This window comes from Cherax quadricarinatus, chromosome 49 (genome assembly GCF_038502225.1).
Source record: "Cherax quadricarinatus isolate ZL_2023a chromosome 49, ASM3850222v1, whole genome shotgun sequence".
Classification (NCBI taxonomy): Eukaryota; Metazoa; Arthropoda; class Malacostraca; order Decapoda; family Parastacidae; genus Cherax; species Cherax quadricarinatus.
In genome coordinates, this window is record NC_091340.1 from 9,738,379 (window position 1) to 9,757,499 (window position 19,121).

The 19,121-nt window shown below is 45.0% G+C and overlaps 1 protein-coding gene across 1 annotated transcript in view; it reads left to right on the forward strand.

Annotated features, from left to right (window-relative positions):
• Positions 1-19,121, forward strand: part of LOC128696944 (neuroligin-4, X-linked-like) — a 156,353-nt gene that overhangs the window by 77,196 nt on the left and 60,036 nt on the right. The window contains exon 2 of the mRNA XM_070095182.1: positions 18,827-18,973. Coding sequence (XP_069951283.1) covers positions 18,827-18,973 — 147 coding nt within the window. The remainder of the gene's footprint in view (positions 1-18,826; positions 18,974-19,121) is intronic.

Sequence of the window (19,121 nt, forward strand, 5' to 3'; positions counted from 1 at the left end):
ATGTACTGTTAAGCGCTGTGATGTGCGGTGATAATGTGCTGTGATGTGCAGTAATATGCAGTGATAATGTTCTGCGTTATGCTGTGGTGATGTGCAGTGATATGCTGTGGTGACGTGCACTGCCTGTACACTGCAGGAAGCAGAGAAACGTTGCTAGCAGTGAGAAAATAAATGCCTGAGTGTTCTGCTGAAGATCAATATTGGATGGTAAGCAACCTTGTTGAAAGTTGCCACCAGTGTATATACCACCAGCGATCATGTATGGCACTAGTGTATATACCACCAGCGATCATGTATGGCACTAGTGTATATACCACCAGCGATCATGTATGGCACTAGTGTATATACCACCAGCGATCATGTATGGCACTAGTGTATATACCACCAGCGATCATGTATGGCACTAGTGTATATACCACCAGCGACCATGTATGGCACTAGTGTATATACCACCAGCGATCATGTATGGCACTAGTGTATATACCACCAGCGACCATGTATGGCACTAGTGTATATACCACCAGCGATCATGTATGGCACTAGTGTATATACCACCAGCGATCATGTATGGCACTAGTGTATATACCACCAGCGATCATGTATGGCACTAGTGTATATACCACCAGCGATCATGTATGGCACTAGTGTATATACCACCAGCGATCATGTATGGCACTAGTGTATATACCACCAGCGATCATGTATGGCACTAGTGTATATACCACCAGCGATCATGTATGGCACTAGTGTATATACCACCAGCGATCATGTATGGCACTAGTGTATATACCACCAGCGACCATGTATGGCACTAGTGTATATACCACCAGCGATCATGTATGGCACTAGTGTATATACCACCAGCGATCATGTATGGCACTAGTGTATATACCACCAGCGATCATGTATGGCACTAGTGTATATACCACCAGCGATCATGTATGGCACTAGTGTATATACCACCAGCGACCATGTATGGCACTAGTGTATATACCACCAGCGATCATGTATGGCACTAGTGTATATACCACCAGCGATCATGTATGGCACTAGTGTATATACCACCAGCGATCATGTATGGCACTAGTGTATATACCACCAGCGATCATGTATGGCACTAGTGTATATACCACCAGCGACCATGTATGGCACTAGTGTATATACCACCAGCGATCATGTATGGCACTAGTGTATATACCACCAGCGATCATGTATGGCACTAGTGTATGTACCACCAGCGATCATGTATGGCACTAGTGTATATACCACCAGCGATCATGTATGGCACTAGTGTATATACCACCAGCGATCATGTATGGCACTAGTGTATATACCACCAGCGACCATGTATGGCACTAGTGTATATACCACCAGCGATCATGTATGGCACTAGTGTATATAGCACCAGCGATCATGTATGGCACTAGTGTATATACCACCAGCGATCATGTATGGCACTAGTGTATATACCACCAGCGACCATGTATGGCACTAGTGTATATACCACCAGCGATCATGTATGGCACTAGTGTATATACCACCAGCGATCATGTATGGCACTAGTGTATATACCACCAGCGATCATGTATGGCACTAGTGTATATACCACCAGCGATCATGTATGGCACTAGTGTATATACCACCAGCGATCATGTATGGCACTAGTGTATATACCACCAGCGATCATGTATGGCACTAGTGTATATACCACCAGCGATCATGTATGGCACTAGTGTATATACCACCAGCGATCATGTATGGCACTAGTGTATATACCACCAGCGACCATGTATGGCACTAGTGTATATACCACCAGCGATCATGCATGGCACTAGTGTATATAGCACCAGCGATCATGTATGGCACTAGTGTATATACCACCAGCGACCATGTATGGCACTAGTGTATATACCACCAGCGATCATGTATGGCACTAGTGTATATAGCACCAGCGATCATGTATGGCACTAGTGTATATACCACCAGCGATCATGTATGGCACTAGTGTATATACCACCAGCGATCATGTATGGCACTAGTGTATATACCACCAGCGATCATGTATGGCACTAGTGTATATACCACCAGCGATCATGTATGGCACTAGTGTATATACCACCAGCGATCATGTATGGCACTAGTGTATATACCACCAGCGATCATGTATGGCACTAGTGTATATACCACCAGCGATCATGTATGGCACTAGTGTATATACCACCAGCGATCATGTATGGCACTAGTGTATATACCACCAGCGACCATGTATGGCACTAGTGTATATACCACCAGCGATCATGTATGGCACTAGTGTATATAGCACCAGCGATCATGTATGGCACTAGTGTATATACCACCAGCGATCATGTATGGCACTAGTGTATATACCACCAGCGATCATGTATGGCACTAGTGTATATACCACCAGCGATCATGTATGGCACTAGTGTATATACCACCAGCGATCATGTATGGCACTAGTGTATATACCACCAGCGATCATGTATGGCACTAGTGTATATACCACCAGCGATCATGTATGGCACTAGTGTATATACCACCAGCGATCATGTATGGCACTAGTGTATATACCACCAGCGATCATGTATGGCACTAGTGTATATACCACCAGCGATCATGTATGGCACTAGTGTATATACCACCAGCGATCATGTATGGCACTAGTGTATATACCACCAGCGATCATGTATGGCACTAGTGTATATACCACCAGCGATCATGTATGGCACTAGTGTATATACCACCAGCGATCATGTATGGCACTAGTGTATATACCACCAGCGACCATGTATGGCACTAGTGTATATAGCACCAGCGATCATGTATGGCACTAGTGTATATAGCACCAGCGATCATGTATGGCACTAGTGTATATACCACCAGCGACCATGTATGGCACTAGTGTATATAGCACCAGCGATCATATATGGCACTAGTGTATATACCACCAGCGATCATGTATGGCACTAGTGTATATACCACCAGCGATCATGTATGGCACTAGTGTATATACCACCAGCGATCATGTATGGCACTAGTGTATATACCACCAGCGATCATGTATGGCACTAGTGTATATACCACCAGCGATCATGTATGGCACTAGTGTATATACCACCAGCGATCATGTATGGCACTAGTGTATATACCACCAGCGACCATGTATGGCACTAGTGTATATAGCACCAGCGATCATGTATGGCACTAGTGTATATAGCACCAGCGATCATGTATGGCACTAGTGTATATACCACCAGCGACCATGTATGGCACTAGTGTATATAGCACCAGCGATCATGTATGGCACTAGTGTATATACCACCAGCGATCATGTATGGCACTAGTGTATATACCACCAGCGATCATGTATGGCACTAGTGTATATAGCACCAGCGATCATGTATGGCACTAGTGTATATACCACCAGCGATCATGTATGGCACTAGTGTATATACCACCAGCGATCATATATGGCACTAGTGTATATAGCACCAGCGATCATGTATGGCACTAGTGTATATACCACCAGCGATCATGTATGGCACTAGTGTATATAGCACCAGCGATCATGTATGGCACTAGTGTATATACCACCAGCGATCATGTATGGCACTAGTGTATATACCACCAGCGATCATGTATGGCACTAGTGTATATAGCACCAGCGATCATGTATGGCACTAGTGTATATACCACCAGCGATCATGTATGGCACTAGTGTATATAGCACCAGCGATCATGTATGGCACTAGTGTATATACCACCAGCGATCATGTATGGCACTAGTGTATATAGCACCAGCGATCATGTATGGCACTAGTGTATATACCACCAGCGATCATGTATGGCACTAGTGTATATACCACCAGCGATCATGTATGGCACTAGTGTATATAGCACCAGCGACCATGTATGGCACTAGTGTATATACCACCAGCGATCATGTATGGCACTAGTATATATAGCACCAGCGATCATGTATGGCACTAGTGTATATACCACCAGCGATCATGTATGGCACTAGTGTATATACCACCAGCGATCATGTATGGCACTAGTGTATATACCACCAGCGATCATGTATGCACTAGTGTATATACCACCAGCGATCATGTATGGCACTAGTGTATATACCACCAGCGATCATGTATGGCACTAGTGTATATACCACCAGCGATCATGTATGGCACTAGTGTATATACCACCAGCGATCATGTATGGCACTAGTGTATATACCACCAGCGATCATGTATGGCACTAGTGTATATACCACCAGCGATCATGTATGGCACTAGTGTATATACCACCAGCGATCATGTATGGCACTAGTGTATATACCACCAGCGATCATGTATGGCACTAGTGTATATACCACCAGCGATCATGTATGGCACTAGTGTATATACCACCAGCGATCATGTATGGCACTAGTGTATATACCACCAGCGATCATGTATGGCACTAGTGTATATACCACCAGCGATCATGTATGGCACTAGTGTATATAGCACCAGCGATCATGTATGGCACTAGTGTATATACCACCAGCGATCATGTATGGCACTAGTGTATATACCACCAGCGATCATGTATGGCACTAGTGTATATACCACCAGCGATCATGTATGGCACTAGTGTATATACCACCAGCGATCATATATGGCACTAGTGTATATACCACCAGCGATCATGTATGGCACTAGTGTATATACCACCAGCGATCATGTATGGCACTAGTGTATATACCACCAGCGATCATGTATGGCACTAGTGTATATACCACCAGCGATCATGTATGGCACTAGTGTATATACCACCAGCGATCATGTATGGCCCTAGTGTATATACCACCAGAGATCATGTATGGCACTAGTGTATATACCACCAGCGATCATGTATGGCACTAGTGTATATACCACCAGCGACCATGTATGGCACTAGTATATATACCACCAGCGATCATGTACGGCACTAGTGTAAATAGCACCAGCGATCATGTATGGCACTAGTGTATATACCACCAGCGATCATGTATGGCACTAGTGTATATACCACCAGCGATCATGTATGGCACTAGTGTATATACCACCAGCGACCATGTATGGCACTAGTGTATATACCACCAGCGATCATGTATGGCACTAGTATATATAGCACCAGCGATCATGTATGGCACTAGTGTATATACCACCAGCGATCATGTATGGCACTAGTATATATAGCACCAGCGATCATGTATGGCACTAGTGTATATACCACCAGCGATCATGTATGGCACTAGTGTATATAGCACCAGCGATCATGTATGGCACTAGTGTATATACCACCAGCGACCATGTATGGCACTAGTGTATATAGCACCAGCGATCATGTATGGCACTAGTGTATATACCACCAGCGATCATGTATGGCACTAGTGTATATACCACCAGCGATCATGTATGGCACTAGTGTATATACCACCAGCGATCATGTATGGCACTAGTGTATATACCACCAGCGATCATGTATGGCACTAGTGTATATACCACCAGCGATCATGTATGGCACTAGTGTATATACCACCAGCGACCATGTATGGCACTAGTGTATATAGCACCAGCGATCATGTATGGCACTAGTGTATATAGCACCAGCGATCATGTATGGCACTAGTGTATATACCACCAGCGACCATGTATGGCACTAGTGTATATAGCACCAGCGATCATGTATGGCACTAGTGTATATACCACCAGCGATCATGTATGGCACTAGTGTATATACCACCAGCGATCATGTATGGCACTAGTGTATATAGCACCAGCGATCATGTATGGCACTAGTGTATATACCACCAGCGATCATGTATGGCACTAGTGTATATACCACCAGCGATCATATATGGCACTAGTGTATATAGCACCAGCGATCATGTATGGCACTAGTGTATATACCACCAGCGATCATGTATGGCACTAGTGTATATAGCACCAGCGATCATGTATGGCACTAGTGTATATACCACCAGCGATCATGTATGGCACTAGTGTATATACCACCAGCGATCATGTATGGCACTAGTGTATATAGCACCAGCGATCATGTATGGCACTAGTGTATATACCACCAGCGATCATGTATGGCACTAGTGTATATAGCACCAGCGATCATATATGGCACTAGTGTATATACCACCAGCGATCATGTATGGCACTAGTGTATATACCACCAGCGATCATGTATGGCACTAGTGTATATACCACCAGCGATCATGTATGGCACTAGTGTATATACCACCAGCGATCATGTATGGCACTAGTGTATATAGCACCAGCGACCATGTATGGCACTAGTGTATATACCACCAGCGATCATGTATGGCACTAGTATATATAGCACCAGCGATCATGTATGGCACTAGTGTATATACCACCAGCGATCATGTATGGCACTAGTGTATATACCACCAGCGATCATGTATGGCACTAGTGTATATACCACCAGCGATCATGTATGCACTAGTGTATATACCACCAGCGATCATGTATGGCACTAGTGTATATACCACCAGCGATCATGTATGGCACTAGTGTATATACCACCAGCGATCATGTATGGCACTAGTGTATATACCACCAGCGATCATGTATGGCACTAGTGTATATACCACCAGCGATCATGTATGGCACTAGTGTATATACCACCAGCGATCATGTATGGCACTAGTGTATATACCACCAGCGATCATGTATGGCACTAGTGTATATACCACCAGCGATCATGTATGGCACTAGTGTATATACCACCAGCGATCATGTATGGCACTAGTGTATATACCACCAGCGATCATGTATGGCACTAGTGTATATACCACCAGCGATCATGTATGGCACTAGTGTATATAGCACCAGCGATCATGTATGGCACTAGTGTATATACCACCAGCGATCATGTATGGCACTAGTGTATATACCACCAGCGATCATGTATGGCACTAGTGTATATACCACCAGCGATCATGTATGGCACTAGTGTATATACCACCAGCGATCATGTATGGCACTAGTGTATATACCACCAGCGATCATGTATGGCACTAGTGTATATACCACCAGCGATCATGTATGGCACTAGTGTATATACCACCAGCGATCATGTATGGCACTAGTGTATATACCACCAGCGATCATGTATGGCACTAGTGTATATACCACCAGCGATCATGTATGGCCCTAGTGTATATACCACCAGAGATCATGTATGGCACTAGTGTATATACCACCAGCGATCATGTATGGCACTAGTGTATATACCACCAGCGACCATGTATGGCACTAGTATATATACCACCAGCGATCATGTACGGCACTAGTGTAAATAGCACCAGCGATCATGTATGGCACTAGTGTATATACCACCAGCGATCATGTATGGCACTAGTGTATATACCACCAGCGATCATGTATGGCACTAGTGTATATACCACCAGCGACCATGTATGGCACTAGTGTATATACCACCAGCGATCATGTATGGCACTAGTGTATATAGCACCAGCGATCATGTATGGCACTAGTGTATATACCACCAGCGATCATGTATGGCACTAGTGTATATACCACCAGCGATCATGTATGGCACTAGTGTATATAGCACCAGCGATCATGTATGGCACTAGTGTATATACCACCAGCGATCATGTATGGCACTAGTGTATATACCACCAGAGATCATGTAAGGCACTAGTGTATATACCACCAGCGATCATGTACGGCACTAGTGTATATAGCACCAGTGATCATGTATGACACTAGTGTATATACCACCAGCGATCATGTATGGCACTAGTGTATATACCACCAGCGATCATGTATGGCACTAGTGTATATAGCACCAGCGATCATGTATGGCACTAGTGTATATACCACCAGCGATCATGTATGGCACTAGTGTATATACCACCAGCGATCATGTATGGCACTAGTGTATGTACCACCAGCGATCATGTATGGCACTAGTGTATATACCACCAGCGATCATGTATGGCACTAGTGTATATACCACCAGCGATCATGTATGGCACTAGTGTATATACCACCAGCGACCATGTATGGCACTAGTGTATATACCACCAGCGATCATGTATGGCACTAGTGTATATAGCACCAGCGATCATGTATGGCACTAGTGTATATACCACCAGCGATCATGTATGGCACTAGTGTATATACCACCAGCGATCATGTATGGCACTAGTGTATATAGCACCAGCGATCATGTATGGCACTAGTGTATATACCACCAGCGATCATGTATGGCACTAGTGTATATACCACCAGCTATCATGTATGGCACTAGTGTATATAGCACCAGCGATCATGTATGGCACTAGTGTATATACCACCAGCGATCATGTATGGCACTAGTGTATATTCCACCAGCGATCATGTATGGCACTAGTGTATATAGCACCAGCGATCATGTATGGCACTAGTGTATATACCACCAGCGATCATGTATGGCACTAGTGTATATAGCGCCAGCGATCATGTATGGCACTAGTGTATATACCACCAGCGATCATGTATGGCACTAGTGTATATACCACCAGCGATCATGTATGGCACTAGTGTATATACCACCAGCGATCATGTATGGCACTAGTGTATATAGCACAAGCGATCATGTATGGCACTAGTGTATATACCACCAGCGATCATATATGGCACTAGTGTATATACCACCAGCGATCATGTATGGCACTAGTGTATATAGCACCAGCGATCATGTATGGCACTAGTGTATATACCACCAGCGATCATGTATGGCACTAGTGTATATAGCACCAGCGATCATGTATGGCACTAGTGTATATACCACCAGCGATCATGTATGGCACTAGTGTATATACCACCAGCGATCATGTATGGCACTAGTGTATATAGCACCAGCGATCGTGTATGGCACTAGTGTATATACCACCAGCGATCATGTATGGCACTAGTGTATATACCACCAGCGATCATGTATGGCACTAGTGTATATACCACCAGCGATCATGTATGGCACTAGTGTATATAGCACCAGCGATCATGTATGGCACTCGTGTATATACCACCAGCGATCATGTATGGCACTAGTGTATATACCACCAGCGACCATGTATGGCACTAGTGTATATACCACCAGCGATCATGTATGGCACTAGTGTATATACCACCAGCGATCATGTATGGCACTAGTGTATATACCACCAGCGATCATGTATGGCACTAGTGTATATACCACCAGCGATCATGTATGGCACTAGTGTATATACCACCAGCGATCATGTATGGCACTAGTGTATATACCACCAGCGATCATGTATGGCACTAGTGTATATACCACCAGCGATCATGTATGGCACTAGTGTATATACCACCAGCGATCATGTATGGCACTAGTGTATATACCACCAGCGATCATGTATGGCACTAGTGTATATACCACCAGCGATCATGTATGGCACTAGGTGAGTACAAATAGGAAACACGTTTGTCTGGCTCTCACGAGACTGAGACTCGAGCCTCCACCATACCTTGCGCTGAATAACCCACATGGGTTAAGCGCTTAACATTAATTAAAACAAAAATCGCAGTTGATAGTGTATTATATTCCATCAGAGTCTACCATCTGCAAAACGAGTGAACCCTTTCCCATGGCCCAGGAGCTTTAGCAGCAGATCTATTCTTACCCATCGAGAGAGAGAGAGAGAGAGAGAGAGAGAGAGAGATAAAGACATTATTGAACAACGTAAAATATAGATTACATGAGGGAACGGCCTACAAGTGGAATATCTCAGTGATAATAAATCCCATAAACAAAAACTAGCTACATTGGTGATGGTGTCATTCGCATCAGTAATTAACACAGCGACACCTGATAAGGGTCTCAGTCACACTCAGATTATTTTCATCTATTTTTATGCGGTACAAAAATATTGTAGTTTCCACATAACAGAACATCGTTAGGTACTAACGAGAGCCAGGAACTAGCATGTAGTGCGTTACTAGTAGCCGCTAGTCAGGCTACCAGCCCACACACCAGCTGGAGAACACGGGGCTACTACATACCAGATGTCTAAGACACATCAAGATACACAGTAAGATGTTACAATAGGATTAAGAGGGATTTAATACTGGAAGGCTGGAAAGAGGCCAGAATAGTGAAAGAAAAAGTTATTTTACCGGTAGAATAGCGAGATTTTTTTTTTAACTCTCAGGTATTCCAGCGAGGGGATGGTGCACATGTTTATATTTTTTCATTCCACTGTTGGCTGCAGTGATATATATATATATATATATATATATATATATATATATATATATATATATATATATATATATATATATATATATATATATATATATATATATACATATATATATATATATATATATATATATATATATATATATATATATATATATATATATATATATATATATATATATATGTCATGCCGAATAGGTAAAATTGGTCAATTAGGAAGAACTCATTTAAAATTAAGTCCTTTCTGAAAATTTTCTCTTATACGTTTAAAGATATATATTTTTTTTCATTAATGTTTATGTAAAAATTAATAATTTTGTACCAAAAGAACCTTAGAAAACTTACCTAACATTATAACAAGCGCAATTTAATTTAGCCTAATCCAACTAAATATATTTTACCTAAGTCTACAATAATTTAATAATAAACAAACACAATGGAATATATTTTTTTCGTTAGGTTCAGAGTGATTTTTCCAAATTATTGCATTCACAGATTTTCACTTGCCTTATTCGGCAAGAAAAACGTTGCTATTTAAGCCAAAATAGCAAGTTTTACCTATTCAGCACCACACACACACACACACACACACACACACACACACACACACACAGGGAAATCAGCCTGACGACACTGGAGGACAGGAGGGTCAGGGGAGACATGATAACGACATATAAAATACTGCGTGGAATAGACAAGGTGGACAAAGACAGGATGTTCCAGGGAGGGGACACAGAAACAAGAGGCCACAATTGGAAGTTGAAGACACAAATGAGTCAGAGAGATATTAGGAAGTATTTCTTCAGTCATAGAGCTGCAAGGCAGTGGAATAGCCTAGAAAATGACGTAGTGGAGGCAGGAACCATACACAGTTTTAAGACGAGGTTTGATAAAGCTCATGGAGCGGGGAGAAAGAGGGCCCAGTAGCAACCGGTGAAGAGGCGGGGCCAGGAGCTAAGACTCGACCCCTGCAACCACAAATAGGTGAGTACAAATAGGTGAGTACACTGTATCGTTCAGGACTCTGTACACCGTGTACGTTAGGCCCATATTAGAGTATGCGGCACCAGTTTGGAACCCACACCTAGCCAAGCATGTAAAGAAACTAGAGAAAGTGCCAAGGTTTGCAACAAGACTAGTCCCAGAGTTAAGAGGTATGTCCTATGAGGAGAGGTTAAGGGAAATCAACCTGACGACACTGGAGGACAGGAGAGATAGGGGGGACATGATAACGACTTACAAAATACTGAGAGGAATTGACAAGGTGGACAAAGACAGGATGTTCCAGAGACTGGACACAGCAACACGGGGACACAGTTGGAAGCTGAAAACACAGATGAATCACAGGGATGTTAGGAAGTATTCCTTCAGCCACAGAGTTGTCAGGAAGTGGAATAGTTTGGGAAGCGATGTAGTGGAGGCAGGATCCATACATAGCTTTAAGCAGAGGTACGATAAAGCTCATGGTTCAGGGAGAGTGACCTAGTAGCGACCAGTGAAGAGGCGGGGCCAGGAGCTTGGACTCGACCCCTGCAACCTCAACTAGGTAAGTACAACTAGGTGAGTACACACACACACACACACACACACACACACACACACACACACACACACACACACACACACACACACACACACACACACACACACACACACACACACACATATATATATATATATATATATATATATATATATATATATATATATATATATATATATATATATATATATATATATATATATATATATATATATATATATATATAAACTCAAAAGCACTCCCTATCCCTCCCAACATTCTCTTGCCTCACACTCACAGCAAAAAAAAAAAAAAAAAAAAAATCTTCCCTTGTCTCACTCTCCACCAGCCACACAGCTCTCCCTATACTATTCTCGTAAAGTCTGGTTAACTCTTCCCGTATAAGCTTGAACTTTCCTCTTACTTCCGACTCTTGTGGCCCCTAAGAGTATTAATTTGACCCCCAGAGAGTCTTTAAAGTGATTTCAAGAGTCCCTGACGTGACCTTAGTGGCTCTTAATGTAATCCCAAAAAGGCGTGTTTGGATGACAAGAGTCTTAAATATAACTCTATTAGTGAGTACGGAACCTTCTCCAGGTGACCTTAATGTGGCGTTCACTTTATGTGCACCTACACTTTATGTGGACGCACACTTTATGTGGACGCACACTTTATGTGGACGCACAATTTATGTGGACGCACACTTTATGTGGACGCACACTTTATGTGGACGCACACTTTATGTGGACGCACACTTTATGTGGACGCACACTTTGTGGACGAACACTTTACAAACGCAGTGTTCTGCTAGTCACGGTCGTCTTCAGGCAGTGACCACCGGTATCCTGGTGTCTGCTGCCAACTGCATAACCTACCTTCTTGCTTTGTTGTTCACGTCCGCTTGCAACACTGTACAAGCAGAACTTGTAGCCTCTAGAAGTAGAACTATTGAACGACTGATCAGGTTCTGATCCATCTGGAGGCTTAGTCGAGGACTGGGCAGCGGGGGCGTTGATCCAACGACCTCCAGGTAGACTCCAGGAATTGGGATATGAAAGTAGAACTTGTAGTGTCTGCAGTAGAGGCAGTAAAAATTGCCCACGTCATCAGTCCACTCCTGCCTCTCCTGCAAATTCTATTCCGTTTTATCCAGTATGGTACAGCATATTATGCTCTTCTTTCATGACGGCAGTAACCAGAGGAAGAGGAGGGTGGGAAGAGAGCCTTCTACTTGACAGTCCTTGCCTCGAACATCTAGATTACTGATAGTCCTTACATAAGATAGAAACAGATAATCCTTCTCAGCAGATAGCCTAGATATGGACTCTGAAGTCCTCTGCTAACTGTCTTTCCTTATGTGCTCTCTCTCTCTCTCTCTCTCTCTCTCTCTCTCTCTCTCTCTCTCTCTCTCTCTCTCTCTCTCTCTCTCTCTCTCTCTCTCTCTCTCTCCTCTCCTCACTCACTCCTCTCACTCTCTCTCGCTCTCTCTCTCTCTCTCTCTCTATCTCTCTCTCTCTCTCTCTCTCTCTCTCTCTCTCTCTCTCTCTCTCTCTCTCTCTCTCTCTCTCTCTCTCTCTCACTCACTCACCTCCACTCCACTCACCTCTCACTCCACTCACTCTCTCACTCTCTCTCTCTCTCTCTCTCTCTCTCTCTACTCACTCTCTCTCACTCCACTCCACTCTCTCTCTCTCTCTCTCTCTCTCTCTCTCTCTCTCTCCTCTCTCTCCTCTCCTCTCTCTCTCTCCTCTCCACTCCTCCACCTCCACTCCACCTCCTCCTCTCTCACTCTCCTCTCTCCACTCTCTCTCTCTCTCTCTCTCTCTCTCTCTCTCACTCTCTCTCTCTCTCTCTCTCTCTCTCTCTCTCTCTCTCTCTCTCTCTCTCTCTCTCTCTCTCTCTCTCTCTCTCTCTCTCTCATTACCATCATCAAAGCAGCTTCACTTACCACACTCGTCCACTGTCGTTTCACGTCCCCCCAGCTCCTCCATTAACTCCTCTACCGAGTTCCTAATTCAATTTCACTCTAACTCTCTCCCACTTTGCTTCCAAATTGATCCACAAACTACACACGATCCTCAATAACATGTGTTTGTTCTAGTAACTTTTCCTCTACTGAAATTTTCTCTAATTTGTACAAATATATACACACATACACAACTTATTCAAATATTCTAGCGAGCAAAGAATCTTTCTATGTATTCGTAGCTTAAACAAAAAAAATATTCTTTGAAAGTCTAAAGTATTAAAACTTTCGTAAGTTTTCCAGTTGAAGTGAATTCAGCATCTCCATTTCCTCTAGTTTTGACAGTCTTAATAACAGTCTTTTAAGGTTCTTGCGCCCAATCATCCACTTCAGAAAGGCAGTCAGGGGTAATATCCAGAAGTGTTGGGATTGTATGTTCTGCTGCCTTTATCCTGAGAACCCAGACAGGGTTGAGTGTGTAACCCAGGCAGGGGTGAGTGTGTAACCCAGGCAGGGTTGAGTGTGTAACCCAGGCAGGGGTGAGTGTGTAACCCAGGCAGAGTTGAGTGTATAACCCAGGCAGGGTTGAGTGTGTAACCTAGGCAGGGTTGAGTGTGTAACCCAGGCAGGGTTGAGTGTGTAACCCAGGCAGGGGTGAGTGTGTAACCCAGGCAGAGTTGAGTGTATAACCCAGGCAGGGTTGAGTGTGTAACCTAGGCAGGGTTGAGTGTATAACCCAGGCAGGGTTGAGTGTGTAACCTAGGCAGGGTTGAGTGTGTAACCCAGGCAGGGGTGAGTGTGTAACCCAGGCAGGGGTGAGTGTGTAACCCAGGCAGGGTTGAGTGTGTAACCCAGGCAGGGTTGAGTGTGTAACCCAGGCAGGGTTGAGTGTGTAACCCAGGCAGGGTTGAGTGTGTAACCCAGGCAGGGTTGAGTGTGTAACCTAGGCAGGGTTGAGTGTATAACCCAGGCAGGGTTGAGTGTGTAACCCAGGCAGGGTTGAGTGCGTAACCCAGGCAGGGTTGAGTGTGTAACCCAGGCAGGGTTGACTGTGTAACACAGGCAGGGTTGAGTGTATAACCCAGGCAGGGTTGACTGTGTAACACAGGCAGGGTTGACTGTGTAACCCAGGCAGGGTTGACTGTGTAACACAGGCAGGGTTGAGTGTATAACCCAGGCATGGTTGACTGTGTAACGCAGGCAGGGTTGACTGTGTAACACTGGCAGGATTGACTGTGTAACACAGGCAGGGTTGAGTGTATAACCCAGGCAGGGTTGACTGTGTAACCCAGGCAGGGTTGACTATGTAACCCAGGCAGGGTTGACTGTGCATTCTAGGGTTGCAATCGGGCCAGCAGGGACGAGGGTAAAGATTATGACAGAGAGGCTCCAGCCAGGCGCCAAGAATTCCCTACTGCCTCTCTCACTCAACTCTCACAGTCTCTACCTCATCTCTCTCTCTCTCTCTCTCTCTCTCTCTCTCTCTCTCTCTCTCTCTCTCTCTCTCTCTCTCTCTCTCTCTCTCTCTCTCTCTCTCTTTCTCTCTCTTCCCACACATTACGCTCTATTACTACTACTGCTACTATCACTAATACTATTATCACTACTAATACTATCACCACTACTATCACTACTACCACTGCTACTACTACTATCACTACTACAACTATCGCTACTATTGTCAGTAGTACTACTACTGCTACTACTAATACTGTCACTATTACTACAATTATTACCAAAACTGCTACTCCTACTATCAGTACTACTATCATTCCTTTTACTATTACTGTCACTACTACTACTACTACTGCAAGCTGCTACTGCTGCTACTGCTGCCTGCCACCTGCCACCGCCACCGCTGCTGCTGCTGCTGCTGCTGTTGTTTTTGTCACTGCTGCTGCTGCTGCTGCTGCTGCCCAACGCTGGTGGTGCTGGTGCTACTGCTGCTGCTGGTGGTGCTGGTGCTGCTGCTGCTGCTGCTGCTGCTGCTCTGCTGCTGCTGCTGCTGCTGCTATGCTGCTGCTGCTGCTATGCTGCTGCTGCTGCTGCTGCTGCTGCTGCTGCTGCTGCTGCTGCTGCTGCTGCTGCTGCTGCTGCTGCTGCTGCTGCTGCTGCTGCTGCGCTACTGCTGCGGCTGCTGCTGCTGCTGCTGCTGCTGCTGCTGCTGCTAACTGCTGCGCATGCTGCTGCTGCTGCTGCTGCTGCTGCTGCTAGCAGCTGCTGGCAGGCAGGCGGAACAACGCTGCTGCTGCTGCTGCTTGCTGACTGCTGCTGCTGCTGCTGCAACGCTGCTGCTGCTGCTGGTTAACGCTGCTAGCTGCTGCTGCTGCAGCAGCATGCAGCTGCAGCTGCAGCAACAGCAGCTCCTGATGCAGCTGCTGGCGGCAGCAACGCAGCAGCTGCTGCTGCTGCCGCTGCTTGCTGCTGCTGCTGCTGCGCAGCAGCTGCTGCTGCTGCTTGCTAGCAACGCAGCTGCTGCTGCTGCAACGCTGCTGCTGCAGCAACAGCTGCAGCAGCTTAGCAACAGCGCTGCTAACAAGCTGCTGCTGCTGCTGCTGCTGCTGCTGCTGCTGCTGCTGCTGCTGCTGCTGCCGTTGCTGTTGCTGCTGTTGTTGCTGCTGCTGCTGCTGCTGCTTGCGCTGGCTGGTGGTGCTGGTGCTACTGCTGCTGCTGGTGGTGCTGGTGCTGCTGCTGCTGCTGGTTGGCTGGTGGCACTGCTGCTACTGCTGCTGGTGCTGCTGCTGCTGCTGCTGCTGCTGCTGCTGATGCTGCTGCTGCTGCTGCTGCTGCTGCTGCTGCTGCTGCTGCTGCTGCAGCTGCAAGCTGCTGCAAGCTGCTGCTGCTGCTGCTGCTGCTGCTGCAACTTGCTGCTGCTGCTGCTGCTGCTTGCTGCTGCAGCTGCATGCTGCTGTTGCAACAGCTGCTGCTGCTGCAGCAGCGCTGCTGCTGCTGCAGCATGCTGCTGGCTGCAGCAGCAGCAGCAGCAAGCGCTGCTGCTGCTGCAGCTGCTGCAGCTGCAGCTAAGCGCTGCTGCTGCTGGCAGCAGCGCGGCAACTTGCTGCAGCTGCAGCAGCACGCAGCAGCAGCAGCAAGCAGCTGCAGCGCTGCTGCAGCAGCAGCAGCTGCAGCAGCGGCAGCAAGCAACAGCTGCAGCGGCCAGCGCTGCTGCAGCAGCGCAGCAGCGGCAGCAGCGCTGCTGCAGCAGCAGCAGCAGCGCAACGCAGCTGCAGCAACGCTTACGCAACGCAGCGGCAGCAAGCGCTTAAGCTGCTAACTAGCTACTACGCTGCTACTAGCTACTGCTGCTACCGTTACATTGCGTGCTGTTGCTGCTGTTCTTACACTACTAACGCAACTACTACTACTACTACTACTACCATTACTATTACTACTATTATTACTACTACTACCACTACTTACATGAGCGCGTGTGCGCGTTACATTGACACTTTACTAAGCCTTAATAAAGACAACGTTTCGCTCAAATACTTTATCATAACTTCCCAAAACTTTATTTTAGCGAAAGTTGCCATAATAAAGATGTGTATTCCAAGTGTCTCTGTTTCGCCCGTATGTGTCCGGCCAGTAAATGTGTCTTACGGGACATATAAGACACATGTGTAGCACCTAGGTGTCTTTATTGCTGCAGACGTGTTAGTAAAGACACTTAGGTGTTATGTGTTGTATTCATCACTGAAAACACCTGCTGTGTGTTTCTATGTGTCGTACACATGTACGACATATGTACGTGTATGCGTACATCTACGTATGTGTACGTCTACATACATCTGTGTATATCTACGTACATTGATGTCTAAATTTACGTGTACATCTACGTATGTATCTGTATAGGTCTACATACAGCTATGTGTACATTTATGTGTTCATCTACGTACAACTATGTGTACATCTACACACATCTATGTCTATATATGTGTGTACAAGTACGTACATCTATGGGTACATGTACGTACATCTATGGGTACATGTACGTACATCTATGTGTACATGTACTTACATCTGTGTGCACATCTATGCGTACATGTACTTACATCTGTGTGTACATCTATGTACATGTACTTACAGCTGTGTATACATTTATGTGTTCATATACTTACATCTGTGTGTACATCTATGTGTACATCAATGTATACATGTACTTACATATGTGTGTACATCTATGTGTACATGTACTTACATCATGTGTGTACAAGTACTTACATCTGTGTGTACATCTATGTGTACATGTACTTACATCTGTGTGTACATCTATGTGTACATGTACTTACATCTGTGTGTACAAGTACTTACATCTGTGTGTACATCTATGTGTACATGTACTTACATCTGTGTGTACAAGTACGTACATCTGTGTGTACATCTATGTGTACATGTACTTACATCTGTGTGTACAAGTACTTACATCTGTGTGTACATCTATGTGTACATGTACTTACATATGTGTGTACAAGTACTTACATCTGTGTGTACATCTATGTGTACATGTACTTACATCTGTGTGTATAAGTACTTACATCTGTGTGTACATCTATGTGTACATGTACTTACATCTGTGTGTACAAGTACTTACATCTTTGTGCACATCTATGTGTACATGTACTTACATCTGTGTGTACAAGTACTTACATCTGTGTGTACATCTATGTGTACATGTACTTACATCTGTGTGTACAAGTACTTACATCTGTGTGTACATCTATGTGTACATGTACTTACATCTGTGTACTCACATATTTATTCTCACATATTTGTGGTTGCAGGGGTCGAGACTCAGCTCCTGGCCCCGCCTCTTCACTGACCGCTACTAGGTCCTCTCTCCCCCTGCTCCATGAGCTTTGTCATACCTCGTCTTATAACTATGTATGGTTCCTGCCTTCACTACATACACTTGTGTGTACATCTATGTGTACATGTACTTATATCTGTGTGTACATCTTTGCGTACATGTACGAACATTTATGTGAACGCCTCTGTAAGTTTTCTCGTCTCTCCCGCTACAGAGAAGCCGAGTTCGGCCTACCCTGTGGTCGTCTTCGTCCACGGTGAGTCGTACGAGTGGGGGTCGTCCAGCCTCTATGATGGGTCCTTCCTGGCAGCCTTGGGTCGAGTCATAGTCGTCACTATCAACTATCGTCTGGGTATACTAGGTAAGATGACTAGTCTGTCTTCATGATGTTTCTTGCAAGACAACCTAACTGCTCCTCTCCTGCCTCAGTGGTGGTGTTCTCTTGGTGTTCTCTTACCTGGTGTTCTCTTACTTGGTGTTCTCTTACCTGGTGTTCTCTTACTTGGTGT